The sequence below is a fragment of the Colletotrichum chrysophilum genome (assembly GCF_026319265.1).
Source record: "Colletotrichum chrysophilum strain AFK26 chromosome Unknown scaffold_13, whole genome shotgun sequence".
Taxonomy (NCBI): domain Eukaryota; kingdom Fungi; phylum Ascomycota; class Sordariomycetes; order Glomerellales; family Glomerellaceae; genus Colletotrichum; species Colletotrichum chrysophilum.
The window spans coordinates 308524-325383 of record NW_026517300.1 but is presented as its reverse complement, the minus strand read 5'-3'; the positions used below and the strand labels follow the sequence as shown (position 1 = coordinate 325383).

At 54.0% G+C, this 16860-nt stretch overlaps 7 protein-coding genes across 7 annotated transcripts; 4 read left to right on the top strand and 3 right to left on the bottom strand.

The window, feature by feature from the left end:
• Nucleotides 1-411: 411 nt before the first annotated feature.
• COL26b_002622 (uncharacterized protein) lies at nucleotides 412-1269 on the top strand (the record flags this gene model as incomplete). The annotated part of the gene is made up of 1 exon (XM_053175537.1): nucleotides 412-1269. One exon carries the CDS (start codon nucleotides 412-414, stop codon nucleotides 1267-1269), a length of 858 nt encoding a protein of 285 aa, XP_053040541.1.
• Nucleotides 1270-4893: 3624 nt separating this feature from the next.
• On the bottom strand, nucleotides 4894-6447 carry COL26b_002621 (uncharacterized protein; the record flags this gene model as incomplete). Its single annotated transcript, XM_053175536.1, has 1 exon — nucleotides 4894-6447. The coding sequence occupies one exon, from the start codon at nucleotides 6445-6447 to the stop codon at nucleotides 4894-4896; it is 1554 nt and encodes a 517-aa protein (XP_053040540.1).
• A 1286-nt stretch (nucleotides 6448-7733) lies between these two features.
• Nucleotides 7734-8588, top strand: UTP11 (Small subunit (SSU) processome component; the record flags this gene model as incomplete). Its single annotated transcript, XM_053175535.1, has 2 exons — nucleotides 7734-7829; nucleotides 7899-8588. The coding sequence occupies 2 exons, from the start codon at nucleotides 7734-7736 to the stop codon at nucleotides 8586-8588; spliced, it is 786 nt and encodes a 261-aa protein (XP_053040539.1).
• Nucleotides 8589-8918: 330 nt separating this feature from the next.
• On the bottom strand, nucleotides 8919-10129 carry COL26b_002619 (uncharacterized protein; the record flags this gene model as incomplete). Its single annotated transcript, XM_053175534.1, has 2 exons — nucleotides 8919-10056; nucleotides 10101-10129. 2 exons carry the CDS (start codon nucleotides 10127-10129, stop codon nucleotides 8919-8921), a joined length of 1167 nt encoding a protein of 388 aa, XP_053040538.1.
• Nucleotides 10130-12064: 1935 nt separating this feature from the next.
• COL26b_002618 (uncharacterized protein) lies at nucleotides 12065-13223 on the top strand (the record flags this gene model as incomplete). Its single annotated transcript, XM_053175533.1, has 3 exons — nucleotides 12065-12087; nucleotides 12142-12749; nucleotides 12802-13223. 3 exons carry the CDS (start codon nucleotides 12065-12067, stop codon nucleotides 13221-13223), a joined length of 1053 nt encoding a protein of 350 aa, XP_053040537.1.
• Nucleotides 13224-13816: 593 nt separating this feature from the next.
• COL26b_002617 (uncharacterized protein) lies at nucleotides 13817-15344 on the top strand (the record flags this gene model as incomplete). The annotated part of the gene is made up of 7 exons (XM_053175532.1): nucleotides 13817-13855; nucleotides 13935-14213; nucleotides 14263-14276; nucleotides 14336-14445; nucleotides 14508-14937; nucleotides 14996-15024; nucleotides 15079-15344. 7 exons carry the CDS (start codon nucleotides 13817-13819, stop codon nucleotides 15342-15344), a joined length of 1167 nt encoding a protein of 388 aa, XP_053040536.1.
• Nucleotides 15345-15804: 460 nt separating this feature from the next.
• On the bottom strand, nucleotides 15805-16464 carry COL26b_002616 (uncharacterized protein; the record flags this gene model as incomplete). Its single annotated transcript, XM_053175531.1, has 2 exons — nucleotides 15805-16163; nucleotides 16317-16464. The coding sequence occupies 2 exons, from the start codon at nucleotides 16462-16464 to the stop codon at nucleotides 15805-15807; spliced, it is 507 nt and encodes a 168-aa protein (XP_053040535.1).
• Nucleotides 16465-16860: the final 396 nt, after the last annotated feature.

The following is a 16860-nucleotide window of genomic DNA, read 5'->3' as shown; positions in this document are numbered from 1 at the left end:
AACTTAGTTCCTGCAGCACGTTTGTTTCCGCGCCAGGCAGGGCTGGCACGGCGGCAGCTGAGCGCCCCTTCGCCATTAGGCATGACGGCTGATAAGATAAGAGAAAGTGGATCTGGCGGGGTTGGCATGTCGAAGTCGTGGCCGTGGGTACAGCGTCTGGGCGGTGACGGCGTGCCTTCCAATGAGCGCCTCCGGTGTGTCATTGCCCGTCCAGAATCTGGGAATCAAGAAATCCCACCCCACAATTCCGACAAACCTCCTCTCTTTCCGATAGCTGTGCTTTTTCCCCCTTGCCATTGACAAGCTTCGAGACACGGAGACATTCTCAGCTGCGACCTACCTTACCATCCAACAGTCCCTCGGTATCTTCCTGTTCCCCCCAAATCTCCGCACAGACGTCCCTCCTCCAACATGTCAGACGACGTCAAGACCTCTCTCCTCTCCGACCCCCCACCGGATTACTCAAAAGGCTCGACCGAACACGGTCTCCCAGCCGGTGCCGCCGCCCGGCCACCACCACCAGCCGGCGGTCCCGGTCCCGGCCCCCGCGCGCCGCTGCCACTCAACCTCCCAATCATCACTTACCTCAAATCCAAGCGTGTGGTCCTCGCCTCCGCCTCTCCGCGACGCCGCCAGCTGCTCGCGCAGGTCGGCCTCACGAACCTCGAAATCACACCCTCCACGAAGCCCGAGGACCTCGACAAGTCCGCGTACGGCCCCTATGAGTACGTCGCCGCCACGGCGCGACAAAAGGCCCTCGACGTGTACGAGACGGCTCTGCAGACGCACCTGGCATCGATCCCCGACCCGGACGTCGTGATTGCCGCCGACACCATCATCGTCACCCGCGACGGCCGCGTCTTGGAGAAGCCCCGCAGCGAGGCCGAACACATCAAGATGCTGCGCCATCTGCGTGATACGAGACTGCACCGCGTGCTGACGGCCGTGTGCGTGATTGCCCCGAGGGAGGACGCGCGGTCGCCCGGCTACGAGATTGCGACACATACCGAGGAGACGAAGGTGTACTTTGCACAGGAAGATAACGGTCTGCCGGATGATGTCATTGATGCGTACGTCAAGACGAGAGAGGGGGCTGACAAGGCTGGTGGTTACGGTATTCAGGGAATAGGAGGATTGGTGCTCGTGGAGAAGATTGAGGGTAACTTCGATAATGTAGTTGGCCTGCCTGTGAGACAGACATTGGCATTGGCAGAGAAGGCTGTTTTCAAGCAGGATGAGGAAGAGGTGGCTGAAGAGGATGACGAGTGAATGAGTGATGAGAATGAAAAGATGGCTCACGACAGGCCATGATATGAACCTACAGGCGGGCGCACGTGGGAAACGCGGAATGATGATTTGGCAGTTAGCCAAACCTCCGCGCTCAGTAGCGTCGATGGTTACCAGAAAACTGAACCAATCTCGCCGAAGTGGTAATCAGCTTGATGAGACTGGAGGTGCCATAAACTTTTTTGGTGGGTACATATAGAGGAAAAATACAAAAGTTTCGGTCGGTCTTCAAAAGCAACACGTACGAAACCGGGAAGGATGTGCCATACCGGCTCTATGAGAAGGCCTCGGCGTACGTTTCGCCGGATCAGAACCAAAATCAGTCTCAACATTACATGAATTGGACAATAGTCTTGCATTTCAAGTTGAATCGTTGACATCTGAAGCTCTTTGATAAGTGCTGCAGGCAATTCTATGCCCCAATCTTCGACGAAAGCAGACACAATCGACGGACTGAGGCTATCTGGCAATGCTACACGCCAACCAAATTCCGTGCGTTATCCTGACCTCCTGTAGGCGAGCACTGGCATAATCGTCTTAGTCTCTTGGTGCTACCTAGGTTGTGGCAGCATTGTGTAACACTTGGGCATCCCGAAATACTAATTACATATCGATGCTGCAGGCTAGCTTAAATGTTGCCACAATAGGATGCAGACATACCGCATGCCCCCCAAAACATTTCTATCTGTGTATACCAAAGTCCCGTCGTGACAAGCCACATTACTTGAACATCATGCCTCCGTAGGAAGGGCTTAAATACGGGTGGTAGATCCATATGGCCGCAGTGTTATTGACCCTTCGCCCATTTCCCGGCAAGGCTTGAGTGCATTGTGGTTGTTTAAACAAAAGCATGCACGGTTCTCCAAAGTCCTTTTCGTTCACGATATTGCCGCTTGGCGCGTTCCTCCCGGCAGGAATTTGGGGCTTTTTCTTTGCTAAGACAGTTCTGTACCATAGGTTTCCTAGGAATCCTCTCCTGCGGCCACCTTGGCCTACTCTTTGGCCGAAACTTCGGTGCGTAGGAGTTGCATGCCATCACAGCCTTGCCTAGAGATTCTGATTCTGCGGCTCCCCAAAGTTCCTTTCTTTCAATAGATTATCATATTGGTATCTTCGGGGGAGAAATAATATGGTGTCATCGCTTGCATAAGAGGTGTCTGGTTCGCCGCGTCAAAGCATCATCATGCTGTTCGCTTGTAAATGTCGGCAGCTTTCAATGGTGAGATCTGTTAAGTGCAGCCAAAGTTACACCTCATATCATCCTCCGCTATTGAGTAATTCGAAAGATGCCCTCCGATGAGAAGAACTCCACCGAGACATCATCATCAAATGATGCTCCCAAGACAACTGAGAGCCTAGCCATGCCTCATTCACCACGTATGACTTGATTCCTGGTTATTTCACCTGCTTCATGAATCTAACCAAGCGGACCAGGCTCATCAGAAATGCTCTCCATCTGGATCAAAGGGTCAAGCGAAAGTCAGGTCTACGACGATCTCTGGAGTCCTGTGCGCGCCGAATCGAACCCTCGAAGCATTCCAAATGCGAGCATATGAACTGAGTCAACTTATTGGATGAAGAACAACAAACCGACTAGAAAACTTTTCAGCCTTACGTGGAGACTGAGGGGCCGTTGCTTTCTAGATTGCAGAGTAGTGAAACTTGGTTCGCTTTGTTGATTAGGTAGTTGTAGCAGTACACGTGCCAAACTGTTGAGAATCTAAAGAATTCCCTGCTGGAATATTCGGCAAGATGCTCTTTTGCGTCATGGGAGATCCAGATTTGCTAGCAACTGATCATACCGGCCCTTCTACCCCGTTAACCAGTTTCAGAGAACATGGCAATACGGAAGATAAGGCTTCTAGCCTTAGCCGCCGCTATTACTGCTGCATCTTCCGGCGGTCCTAGCCACTGACAAAAAGCAATGATGACGGTCTTCCTGAAGAGATCTACCTCGTAAACTTAATCTAAGTGGGATGTCACAGCGTTGCTGCGTGAAGAATCAGCAATGGGATGTGAATTCTTACTTCCCACTTCCTTCCCATTCCCATTCCCATTTCAATACGAATTCTCACTAAGACCATTCGGATGCACTTGCGTCAATGACCGGGTTACTTCACGAGGATGCTAAGAAACTTGCAAGCACTTACCTAGCCTCTCAGAGGCAGAAAGAACCTCAGAATTTGTTCCTAGGATGTCAAGCTGTCAACTTGGCTAGTCTTTTCTTGCTTGACTGGAGTTCTTCAATCACTTGAGGTCTCGCTGCTCTTCACGATTATAAGCATTCAATTCGCCTTGATCGCAGCGATCTTGACTGCTGTTAACCATGAGACATCAAAAGTGTTTTAAACCTATGCCGCCTTTCGTGGCCCTGGCTTCCCATGTACTTCTCCATCAGACCAATCCGCGAGATCCGTCCCAAAACGTATTCCAACGACACTCCGTCGCCAACCTCGAACCTCGAAGGAGTGGCCAGCTCTCATTTCCCGAAAACTGTCCCTTCACAAGTCGCATGGACGCAGGAGAATGGTCGTGTAATTTGCAAAAGTCACATTCGCATATGCATGTTGTTAGCCCAAAAGGTCCAGGGTCTGTCGGAAGACGTTTTTGACAGGTAAAAGAAACCGCTATATGCACGATCTTATCCACTAAGGCAGGCTTCATTAAAATGTCTTCGATTCAGATTGCCGTCAAAATCCCAGCGAACCAATCAGCCGCCAAAGATTTCCTCAATCATGATCATATGACCTGCTGGACCAGCCTCTCCTGCAGACACCGAACCGAACCACAACCTTTTTGGTCTCCATGTCCCTGAGGCACACGAAATCGGGAAATCAGGCGATCTCGACTTTTGCCCACGAAAGAAGAAAATATGGTAGCCTTCTCTGTGATGGACACTGAGGCGTACGAGCAAAATCGGTAGTTGAGGACGATGGCGGCACAGAATAAGGGGCAGTAGCACGCTCTGCTGTTAGAAATGTTGTATAAAAAATGCGCTCCAATAAACCATACTTGTTCATTCATGACTACATGATTGAAGGCAAACAATTTCAAATGAAAAGTCTGGCCTAAGGCCAATTCTGTCCGTCAACCCCTTCCTCGGAGTCATGCCCCGGCAGCCCGAGAACCGACCCGTGGCATCTGCGAACGAAGCTCCCGGAAGCTGTAGAGAGCGAGGCGAAACCCAATCCAACGGTGTGTACAAAGTCCCTATATCCATGATGATGCTATAGAGACTGACGATCTTATTGTCAGGCTCGGCGAAGATGCTCTCTGTGTGGATCCAGGGCTCGAGCGGGATTGGGCCGTACGCAGACCCTTGGAGTCAGGTGATAGTCAGGTGATAGCTGATACAGCTCCTCGAGGCGGTCCAGACGCAAAGTTATAACCGCAAACGAGATGGACTAGGAGGAAGAGAATGGGCTAACACAGCTAGACAGTGATAGAGTCTGTCGTTGTGAACCTGAGGGGTATCGAATGCTCAAGATATCTTTACCATCATCTGGAAAATTGAATGGCCTGAACATATGTGTTTGAGCGGCGCCCAGGAGTGCCACGTCTTATTAATATTAGTGAACATCATAATCATCGCTTCTTTCGTGTAAATCAGGCTTCGCTCCAAGACGCCGTAGGTCGCTTGAGAGGATGAGCCTGTGTGTTGAACACCCATTCATCCAAGTTGATCATCTCGGGATCCGAAAAGATGAGGTAGAAGTACTTCAGGGTTTCAGCAAAGAAGAAACTCTCCATACTGTCCTCTTGTCGTGATTGCGAGTAAGTGACGTCAGCCACAACAGCGTGAGCGTCGTCGGTCGCTGTCGCTTTCTGGATGGCCTGGAACATATCCCATGCCATGTCCAACAGATTCTCTCGTCCAGTCACTCTGTAAAGAATGAAGAGGCTTTCGATGGCCTCGGGGCGCAGATTGTAGCGGGGATTGTCGATCCTCGAGAAACCCCTAGGAGAATGACGGCTGCTCTGGGCCGCCCACTTTTGTTCATCCCATGGGCATCCTTCAATCGTGTCGCACTTGACGATCTGTGACTTCTCGGGCATGATACCACTCTTGAAAGACCTGTAAGCCCACACACAGCCCCTGGTCAGCCTATCGCCAACCTCGACGTCTTCCGGGCTCTCGAAAAGCTTGCCAGCCATGGCAAACATTCCGCCAGCAAAGCAGGAAAGGTGTTCGAGTTCGGCGATTTGGTCGATCTTCAGGAGCTTCTCGTTCACAATGGCGGTTCCAAGCAAGAGAACATCGTCCATCCTGGGCGTCATCGGGCGGAACAAGAGCTGAGCCTTGGCCGCCTTCGCAGCGCTTCTGTACATCCTCTCATAAGCCGGGTCGAGACCGCCGAGAAGAACGTGCATCTTCGGCAGATACTCGTAAAGCGAATCTCCATCTCCGCCTAGACGGAAAATGTTGTTCGGGGTCTGGAAATCATCACGAACATTGATGAAGTTGGGCCACAGTCCTGGTAGCAATGTCTCATTCTGGATCTGGTCGAAAGCCGTCTTGATACGTTCGATTGCGTCGTAGAACTTGTGCTCTCCCGTGATTTGAGCCAATCTTGTGAATTCTAGTGACAGACTGCCTATCGATGCAGCGCTCTGATAAGGATCTGGTAGGACCTTTCCGGCTCTGAGGTCCGCAAAGTTGAACGTATAAGGCGGGAATCGATTCGGGGTATCAAAGGCGGCGTAGAGCATGTTCGCCAGCTCAATAGCCTTGTTGAGAAGTACTGGCTCGTCGCTCAAATCGTATGCAGATAGCAGGCCTCCGAGATAGCGAATGTTCGTCTCAAGAAGGTTACATCTTGGGTCCGTAGAGTTGTTCCAATCGATAGCGCCCACATACTGAACAGCATCATTGAAGTCGTCGTGTAGGCCCATCAGCCACAGCGTATCGAGAGAATCGACCAGCGTAGCGCCCCATCCGTTATACCGATTCCTTCCTCTCAGTGATAATGGTTGCAGCTCATCGTATCCCCAGGCATGTCTCACATAAGACTGCCAACTCTTCTTGAAAGCATTCCTGACCTCATGTCGGCGAGAACTCATGAGGCCGAGGTCCCTCTTCAAGCTGTCTGAACGTTCCGCCGCAAATTCGAACTGGATTCTGGGGAGCTCGAGTGGCTCTTCTGAGGGTAAGCGTGCCATCTCAGCGTCTGGCACTGGATGCTTCTGGGGGTGTGTAGACCAATCATAGCTGCTCGCGCTGTATGGGAAACTACTGCGTGGTATCGTCGGCTCCTCGACTTCCTCCTTCAAAAAAAGAAGACTGACAAAAACGAGTATGACAAACAAGGCAAGCACCCGATATGTCGGAGGAGAATTCCGTAAATGAAATTTCGCAACCATTTTGGATGAAATAAAACGGACTTAGACGTGGAAGCGAAACAAACACGGAAACATGAAAGCTGCAAGAGACAAGAGGAAACAGGCCAGCTCGGGTGGTTTTGTAAAAGAAAGGTCAGCCCTTCTCCGAGTCTCTCGTCATCGGACAGCAGCCGCGCGAAGCCCGTGGTGCAGGTCTTTTGCCATTTGCGGCGTTTGACGTCTCGAAGCTCTGCTGCTGTGGTGTGTGTCCTCCGTGAAACACGAAGGGAGACCCATGGTTCGTTGGCGCTGACCATGTGCTGTCCGTGCTGGGGAGATCCCCCGGACTTACAGGACGTGGCCGTGGATGCGCTGCCGATGACCTCGCGATTGGACGCGCTCGGCGGTGGCTTGGATGCCGCTTGGCCCAGGATCGTGGGTGGGATGGGGAATATGGGATTTGCTGAAAACATGCAGATGAGCTGAGAATTTAGATCTTCATCCAGCATGACGGAGGATCACAGATGCGGGCGGTTGCGGATGCAACGTGGGTTGCACATCACGATCCATCTGCGTGGAGAAGATACCCTTGTCCGCGATGAATCGTTCAATGGTTCGCCATGTCGGATACGTAGATGCCATTCCATCTCCCCAGGGCCCATGTACTGACATGACAACACCGCAGCTGTCATGAGTCGTCTTCTGGAAGATGGCACCTGACTGGGTTGATGGCTCGAGCCGCGATAGCGTGTCGTTTCATGGTACCTGACATGTTTCAAGGGTTGAGAGCTGACTGAACCTAGTTGACGGGCTGCACGGCACACTTACGTAGCGGCCACAAGTGGGGAGAGTGGCTGACAACGGCCCGGGGGTGCAGGTTGGGCACGGTGGTCCGCTGCAGAAAGCCCCACAACACGGCCCGAGTTTGTCGGCCGAGGGACGGACAGTGAAAGCGGGAACAGCGCCACACTGACAGAGTGATGTGGCTGGAGCTTGTTTCACCGCCTAAATTTTTCAAATTTCTGCCGCATCCCACCTCCCAGAAGCGCTAACCATCGTCGGCTTCTATTCACGCCTCCCAGCAACCAGATCACGAGCGGTGGTCTTGCGTCCAAAACAACAGAACCATGTCGTCGATGCGAAATGCCGTACAGAGGCGCTCCCACAGGGAGCGTGCTCAACCTTTGGAGCGCCAAAGATTTGGTCTCCTCGAAAAACACAAGGTTCGTTAAACATGGCCTCACGATGCGCGCCCGTCAAAGTCCGTTACTGACTATTTTTCCGAATTGCAGGATTACTCCCTCCGTGCCAAGGACTACAACAAGAAGAAGGAGACAATCAAGCACCTGCGCCAAAAAGCCTCTGAACGCAACGAAGATGAGTTCTACTTTGGCATGCTCAGCCGCTCCGGCCCAGGCTCGCGCCTCAAGGACGGCAAGAAATGGTCTGGCACCATCGCGGGTGACCGCGGCAACAAGGCCATGGATGTGGACACGGTGCGTCTGCTAAAGACGCAGGATGTCGGCTACATCCGCACCATGCGCAACGTGATCTCCAAGGAGGTGAAGCGCCTGGAGGAGCAGATCGTGCTCAGTGGCGGCATCAACGCAACCACCACGAACGACGATAGCGACGACGACGAGACGAGTTCCGCAAAACCTAGAAAGATTGTTTTTGCCGAAAGCACCGAGGAGAGGGAACAGGCTATCGATAAGGAGGCAATGGAGCTGGACGACGATGACGAGGACGAGTTCGAGGGATTCGACGATGAAGACAACGCCGAGGAGGAGGCGCAACGCAAAAAAGAGAAGAAGCTGCAATTATTACGGTTGCAGCTCCAAAACGCGAAGAAGAAACTCAAGATCTTGGCGAAGACAGAGGATCACCTCGAAATACAGCGGGCGAAGATGGCCAAGACGGCGACCTCGGGCGGTGTGACGAAGAAGGGCAAGAAGATTATGGTTCGGACGCGGAAGAGGTGAACACGGGATGCATGTTTCTGTCAAATTTGCGGTCGGCGAACAAAAGTTTCATGGTGTTTTTTCGTGTTCATTCATCCTAATATCTGAGCGGCGTGAGAAGCCACGCTCAGAAAGTCGTCATGCGATACCCAGGCCCCGGAGTATAGATCTAGATGTACAAGAAAAGAAATTCATCGCTCCTGTCCTCGTCCAGGACAAGGTCTCATAAAAAGCCCAATTATTCCCAACACCATGCGGCCCCAAAGAAATACTAGAAAAAAGGAACCCGGATCAACAAAGTGGTATCTCATTATTGCATTCAATGCAAACTCATGCTTTTTTTTCCCGTCATCATTTCGACTTCACGCCAACACACCTCGCCAACCCCTTGACGATGGCAGCAAGCGCCTTGAAGCCAATCGTCAGGAACCACACGAAGCACTTGAATAGAGCGGACAAGACTTTGAACAGCGCCCTCAACGGCCACGGCATCCTGTCGCGCGTCTCTTTTCCGACTTGTTCCAGCTTCGCGAAGCTGCCAAGGCTGCTGTCCTGGCTCTCGACGTCGATCTCAAACTCCTCCATCTTGCCCCTGCGCGCGGCGGCCGCACGCTTCTTCTCCTCCCGCTTGCTAAGCCGGCGCTCGCCGCCAGCAGGCTCGCGCGGTGCGGGAGGAGGCTCGAAAGTCTCGACCTTTGAGTTCTTCTCGTCGCTTGCCGCAACCAGCAGCAGCGCCGTGATGGCGACGTCGACGATGAAGAAGCTCTCAATCTTGGAGGCGATGGCCGTATCAACCTCGAGGAACCCAGCGCCCGTGCCGTCACGGGTCAGCTTGGCGAGGTGCTGAGGCGACTCGTGATGCTCCAAGGTGTACTCGACCCGGCTCCAGGCGGGTGAGCGCTCAATGGTGACGCAGAAGGGCGTGGCCAACGCTGGGTGGACGACGAAGTGCGAGCTGGAGTCGTCGTCCCAGACGAGCCGTGCGCACTCCGTTTCCGCGGTGACGATGGCGGTCATGTCGTCTGGCCTGTCCAGGGCCATCTTGGCCGCTGCTTGCGGATAGAGAAGGGCAACCAGGCCGTCATTTGGAGGATGCTTGCGGGATTCTTCTTCGAGAGTGGTGGTGAGGACCTCTTGCCAGTGCTTGCTCTCAGTGCCTTTGCCGTTGTCCTTGTTGCCGACGACGCCGCTGAGGATGCTACTGGCCGAAGAGCCTGCCGTTGGGCTCGGGGCCTTGTAGACCTTATTAGGGTCGTGCCGACTGAGAGTAACGTATGCGGATGCTGATGTAGGGTCGAGCCTGAGGTTGTAGAATGGCTGAGATGTCGAGGACAAGGTGTAGACCGGAGCATCCTTTTCCTGGGATAGCTTCATGCAGTACACTCTGCCTTCAGAAGGGGAGGCTTTCCAGCCGTTGGTGACCTTCCACATGTTCTTCATTTGCTCATTTGTCGAAACGTTGGGAATGATGGGAGGTTCGATCCTCCTTCTGGGCCATCTTGGCGCTGAACCGCCACTCATCGGACTTCTCACCGGGCTTCTGTGCTGAGTCTCTTGGCCATCCTCTTCTCGTTCTGGGTACCACGTTGTCCGATTAATGACAGCCCTGGGAATATGAGTTGGACTGGTCTGAGTCGGGAAGTACTCCTGTTGATTGAGCGGCACTTCGGGGTTATACTGGGGAAAGATGGACCGCAGAGCAGCAGGCTCTTGTGACGATGACGGCTCTCCAGGCAGGGGAAGCTTTGCTATTGAGCTGCGAGAGCGATGGCTGTTGCTCCGTGCTAGTGTTTGCGCCTGAGAGAAGGCAGTGTCTGACCGAGGCGGTACTTCAGCAGTGGGAGCAGGTCTTTGGACAGGCGAAACTGCCTCTGAAGGCAGTGGCGGCAACTCGCGGTTGATTGGTGAGGCGTGCTGCTCACTGGGCTGGGGTCGACGGATTTCTTGCGGTGTTTGCGATCGCTCAACTGGCGACTGCATCCTTTGCTGCGGCGTCTGTCTTCCATGGCGGGGTGGGGTTACCGAGTCGATGGTTTCCGGAGACACAGCCCGGGTCCGCGAGCGCTCGCGAGACTCTGATGTTCGAGTCCGAGATGCCGGTCTCCGTACCGTTGGGGGCTTGGTGTTGGGGTTCGGGAAGAGAGAGTACCCTCCAGAGGGTGGCTGAGCCGACATGATGGGCTGTGTTGCTTCTCGAATCGAACGTTGGGATTCCCCTTTGGTTGATGCTTTCCAGGCTCTTCACAAGTAAAGGGGGGATGCCACAATGGAATGAATAATAGGTAGTCCAACTGCTACCGATGCATGGTCCCAACAAGCCGGCAACTGAGAACAACCAGAACGTCGGTTTGTTATTGCGGCACTGGTCAAGATAACCAGATGAAAGGGGAAAAAGGCATGTCAACATACGATTGCCAACAGAACCACGAGAGTATATACTCTGCTGGCATTAAAGCGCCGGCACTACGGAGCATACTGGGTTCAACTACGGCAGGTCGCCCACGGCAGACCTGGTAAGCGCTGGCTTGTCTGACGGGCCGCGGTGAGTGGTGAGAGCCAAGATGGAGGGGATGGGCAGGAGGGTGGTCGAGTTGCCAGACGAAAATAGATTGCGAGATGCGGGCTGGGCCAATCAACCGGGCCATCACACTGCGTCCTAGCCGCCGAGACCAGGGGGTTGAGAGACAGGCGCGCGGGGTTGGTTGAACGCGAGCATTGTGCGATTGGTCAAGACCCCAAAATTGGTGCAACTTCTTCGACTCTGACCGCCTTGGCTAGTGAGATGCCGACCTGCACATCCCTTGGGCGCCGATGTGAAAATGCGACGCAGGAACGAAATGTGGCCGGCTGATTGAGCACCTCGCCAGGGTCTGGCTGCGTCTCTGCGCAGGGCCAGGCCAAATGCGGTCGGCATGCAGGTCTCCGTTCCAGGTAGCTTCGAAAAAAGCAAATCGGGCCATAATCCCTTGGAAAAGGCTCAATATCTAGTGTCAAGAGATCGAGAGTCTGCTGATGTAGAAAGCTTCATGTTTCGGCGCTGCTTCTAGTTAAGTCGCAAGATCAAGTCCGTTGCAAGTCTGAGGTGCTTTCGACAGAACTTGAGTACAAAGAATGCCTGACCAACGACCCCATCTGCGGACTGAGGGTAAACTCTATAGTCCGGTGCAAATGAGGACCATCTTCGACCAAAGTATGTATTGACCGGTAGTATCAGCCGGCGTCGGTGCGGCCTTCGGGTCAGAGTCCCGTTGACCGGAACCCCCAGTCTCGGCCGAACGCTCGCCAGACCGGGCACCCCCGGGAACAACTCCCGAGGTCGGCGTTGTTGGAGCCAAAGGTGGAGACCGGACCACCGCTAAGTTGAGGATCGCGTTGGCTTCAGTAATACCTTTGACTCAACGACGATTGGATAAAACCCATATATTGGGTCAAGTCCATGGAGGTTTCGTGATATTTGAGCCTAGACACAGCAACATTGAGATTATATTACCGGAATTATGTCGCAGATCGTAGTCATCGGGTAATCACCCCACACAGCCCCTCCTGTCAGTGTGCAGCAGCTAACATGATCCAGCGCGGGCGTGATCGGTCTGAGCACCGCCGTAAGACTCCAGCAAGAAGGAAACCAGGTCACGATTGTAGCCAGGGACTTTCCGAGCCCATTCGAGACCATTGATGCCAAGGCTTCGGTCAACTACACATCGCAATGGGGCGGGGCGCACAATCGATGGGTGATACCGGCTAACAAGATGGACGAGCGTGATCACGCCATGGCTCTGAGAACATTCCGGCATATGGAGTCGCTCTTCAAAAGCAATCCCGAGGCGGGCATCACTTTCATGCCCGGTATCGAGTACCTCGAGGATCCTCCAGAGCAATATAAGGCGCTCACGGAGGAGAAAGCCAAAAGCCTTGGGTTGGTCGAGTTCAGGCGTCTGAGTCCCAGCGAGTTTCCCGATGACAAGGTGAAGTGGGGTTGCGAGTATAAGACATGGTGTGTCAACCCCATGATTTACTGCTCGTTCCTCTTGCGTAAGTTCGCATGGAACGGAGGCAAGGTGATTCGCAAAGAGCTCAGCGACCCTCTTGAGGTCTTTGGTATCAAGGAGCTGTCAGACGCACGGACAGTCGTCAATTGCTCTGGCTTCGGATTTGGTGACAAGAACTCGTTCATCACTAGAGGTTTGTGATTCCTTGACTTCTCCGCAGAAAGAGTCCTCTAAAACATTCCCAGGGCAAACTTGTGCAGTGGCCAACTTCAGCCCGGCAACAGTGACGCGACAGAATGCGGATGGATCTTGGACATTTTGTGTGCCTCGAAACTTTGACGGCGGTACCATAGTTGGAGGCACCAAGGAGCCAGACAATTGGGACGTTGAGCCATCGCTAGAATTGCGGGAACAGATCCTGAAGACCTTTGCTGCCACCTACCCTGCCATTCTGGGTGACAGCGGCGAATATCGCGTTCTCAAAGACGTTGTTGGCCGTCGACCTACGCGCAGAGGAGGCTTGAGACTTGAGCGAGAGGATGCAAGTGATGGCCGGACCATCATCCACGCATATGGGCTTGGTGGAAGAGGATTCGAGTTGTCCTGGGGCATGGCCGAGGGCGCCCTCGGGTTGCTTCAAGATCAAAAACCCAGAGCGCGTCTGTAGCAGCGCAATTGATTATGTCGCGATCGTGATTGGCAGTTTGCTGTTGGCTGGGATGCCAACCTAAAATGTCCCGTCGATAAGGTGATCATGCTGTGGACCCTGGCACCATAGTAGAGATTGTTGCGACATCGGCCACAATCATCGGCGACAAATTTTGAGAATAGACTGGTTCGGACGACCGTTTGGTGGCTGCAGGCTCGGTACCTGCATGACATGCCGGTTGGCATGAGCGGACATGCTTGATTTGGCGGATAAATCACCGGCAGCAGCTGGGAAAAGGATTTTTTTTTGGGTTGACGGGATGGAGGGAGCTGAGGCCAGGGCAAAAACTTTGAGTCACTGCCATCTCATTGTAAGGTAAGGTACCCCGCGCTCCGAAGGCGGTGTACGAACCCCTACTGTAACTCCCTGTAAGAGTCAGAGGTGGGATGTTTTACCTTGCCATCCGTAGACTCATAACTACCCCACCATCATCATACTTCAAGCTCCTCTTCCCAACACCTTCCTCGACGTCGCGATATTTGCCCTCGACACATAAACTTGCGCAATTGAGTCAATCCAGGTCAATTCTTTTCTTTGCGAAAACTGCGACAATGTCTGCCCCTATCATCCATCTTCGCGCCGAGACCAAGGTTTGTCTACTCTTGTCGCAATTGCTTTGGGCTGCCCCTCGAAGTGACCTCGAGAGTGTAATTGCTAACGACTCTTAAGTGGTTGGAGCACCGCAGTGCCCTCACCCCGAGCACGACCCGAGCCCTCATCAAGGCTGGATACGACATTCACGTCGAGAAGAACCCCCAGCAGAAGGAGTACCAAAGGTTCTTCCGCGATGAGGAATTCGAGGAGGCAGGCGCTAAGCTTGTCGAGACCGGCTCATGGAAGGATGTCCCGACTGCCTCCTCCCCTGACGGCGGAAGATACTTCGTTCTGGGATTGAAGGAGATTGAGGAGGGAACGAGCCCTCTTGGCCACACCTACATTCACTTCCAAGTATGCAGCCCTGGATTGTACACTTTTGAATCGCGCTAACTAGTGACAGCATTGCTACAAGCAGTACGATACCGTCAGCACTGAATAAAGGTCCCGTGTCTCTGTGACTGACAATGTATTAGGCAAGGTGGCTGGGCTGAGGCCCTGTCCCGTTACCCTCGCGGAAACGGCACACTCCTCGACTTGGAATTCTTGGCCGATGACTCCGGTCGCCGGGTGGCAGCTTTTGGCTGTGAGTAATTCTCAGCTGCTGAACATTTCCTTACTCCATCACAGTCCTAACTCTATAATCAGTCCACGCTGGTTTCGCAGGTGCCGCGCTTGCGATCTCAAACTGGGCCTGGCAGCTCACTCACCCTGGCGAGCCCTACCCCAGCGTCGAGAGCTACCCCAACGAGGATGCTCTGATCGCAGACGTGAAGAAGGCGCTGGCTGAGGGTGTTGCCAAGGCAGGCTACACCCCGCGTGTCATGGTCATCGGAGCCCTTGGCCGTTGCGGACGTGGCGCAGTTGCCATGGCCGAGAAGGCTGGTATCGCAGATATCTTGAAGTGGGATATCCAGGAGACAACCGCTCCTGAGCGCAAGGGAAAGACCTTCCCGGAGATTGTTGAGTCTGACATCTTCGTCAACTGCATCTACCTCAACCAGCCCGTTGGCCACTTCGTCAACCACGAGTCTCTGAAGGCTCCTGGTCGCAAGCTGAGCGTTGTTTGCGACGTTAGGTTTGTTCACCACGACTCCTTCTATCCTCATGACCGCATGCTAACCGTTTTGGCGCAGTGCTGATACCACCAACCCCCACAACCCTAGTAAGTCGCAATCTCGTGAGCCACTCTCAGCTCGTACTAAGTGAAATGTTTTAGTCCCCATCTACACCGTCGCCACTACGTTCGACAAGCCTACGGTCCCCGTTGAGGGCTACGACAACCCGCCCCTGAGCGTCATCAGCATCGACCACCTGCCTAGTCTGCTGCCCCGTGAGGCTTCCGAGGCCTTCAGCAATGACCTGCTGCCTACTCTCCTGGAACTCAAGAACTGGCGCTCCAACCCGGTCTGGGTCCGCGCTACCAAGCTCTTCGAGGAGAAGGTTGCCACTCTTCCCGCCGAGTCCCTGGAGAACAAGGCCTAGTGGGCTCCGATCAAGTCGTATCTGTGTTTCTGAAATGGACTCTGGCGTTTATAGGGAGGAATCTTACGATTGCAAGGGCACAAAAGAGTCAACAAGACCTATGGGATTTGAAAGCTACATAGAAAAAAGATTAGACTCGGAATGCGGATGTCACTGAATAGAAAAGTTGCAGGTCTTCTCAGAAGAAGACCTTGTCAAATGTTCGATGATCATGACCGCCGTCCTTCGGCTTCGGCCCCCTTTTTGGTGATTTGTAGTCTACATGGTGTTGATATATTTACACACGCCGAAATGTCTGCGCCGTTAGAGCAGGGTGTCCCAAGCCACGAGTCCGGAACGCCCAACATATATGCATCTGAACTCTCTTCGGCCGGCCCCGCGCCGACCCCCTTTTCCAATACCCTTATCCTCTCGGGCTTACGATGCATTCATCCTCTCCCACTCGTCCTTGTCCTCCTCTTCACCTCTTCGCAGCCGCCGCCGCCGCCGCTGCCGCCTGCTCTTCCTCCCACCGCTTCCGGTCCCGAGCAGCATACCCGCCAACCCTCTCGGCCATCCTCATCTTCTCCTCCTCCTTCCTCCTCGTCTCGGCATCCTTCTCGGGCAGACCCCACCACTCGCGGATGAAGTCCTCCTGCTGTGACTTCTTGACGGCCTTGCGCTCGCGCTCGCGCTGCCTCTCGAGCCTTTTGGCGAACCACTCCTCTCGCGCGGCGTCGTGGTTCTGTGGCGTGGCGTGCGCCTTCATGCACCCGTTCATCGCGCGCAGCTGGTCGCTGCAGACGAAGGACACGGTGAATGTCCTGTTGAGAGCGCAATCTGCGAATGCTGTTTGCGGGCACAATGTATTAGCTAGCCTCCTCTACTGTACTGCCAGAAGTGACTGGCCCAGGTGTTACCGCTGTAGTTCCTCCGCCTAGGTAGGCTGATGTGGGAACGAGGGGTTGGTGGAGGAGACGGGGGGAACGTTACCCTTGATCTCGGGCGCACAGGCGCTGCGTACACGCTGGTGGTAGATGTCTCTGATCTGCGCCTCCTGGGATGCCGATAAGGGGAGCGGGTTGCGCGAGGGCATCGGCAGGCCCTCGCCGGCGCCGCCGGTCGGGTTCGGAGCCGCCATCGCGGCCATCAACGAATGTCCCGGGGGAAGATCTGCCTTCGACACCCACTGGTGGTCCTGCTTTTTGTATCGGTTGCTCGAAAACGACGCCGCAGGTCGTGCTTGTGCGTGTTCGCCCTTCGATCGGTTGCCGTTTCTCTCGTCGTTGGCGGGCGTTTGGGTTTGCGCGGGTGGTTCGATAGTGGCCCGTCGTCGAAGGTGGGTAAATCCAGAGCGACAGAGCTCTCGGATGGAGGTGCCCGTGCATTCGGACGGAGCTTGCTAATTGAGACTTTTTGCCGCCGGAGGAGCCTCACCGCCTTCCCTTCCAACACGGCTGTGAAGAACTACAAGCAACAAGACGAAAAGACATAGTATATTGACAACGATATTAGTTTCTCGAATTTTGTTGCGTAA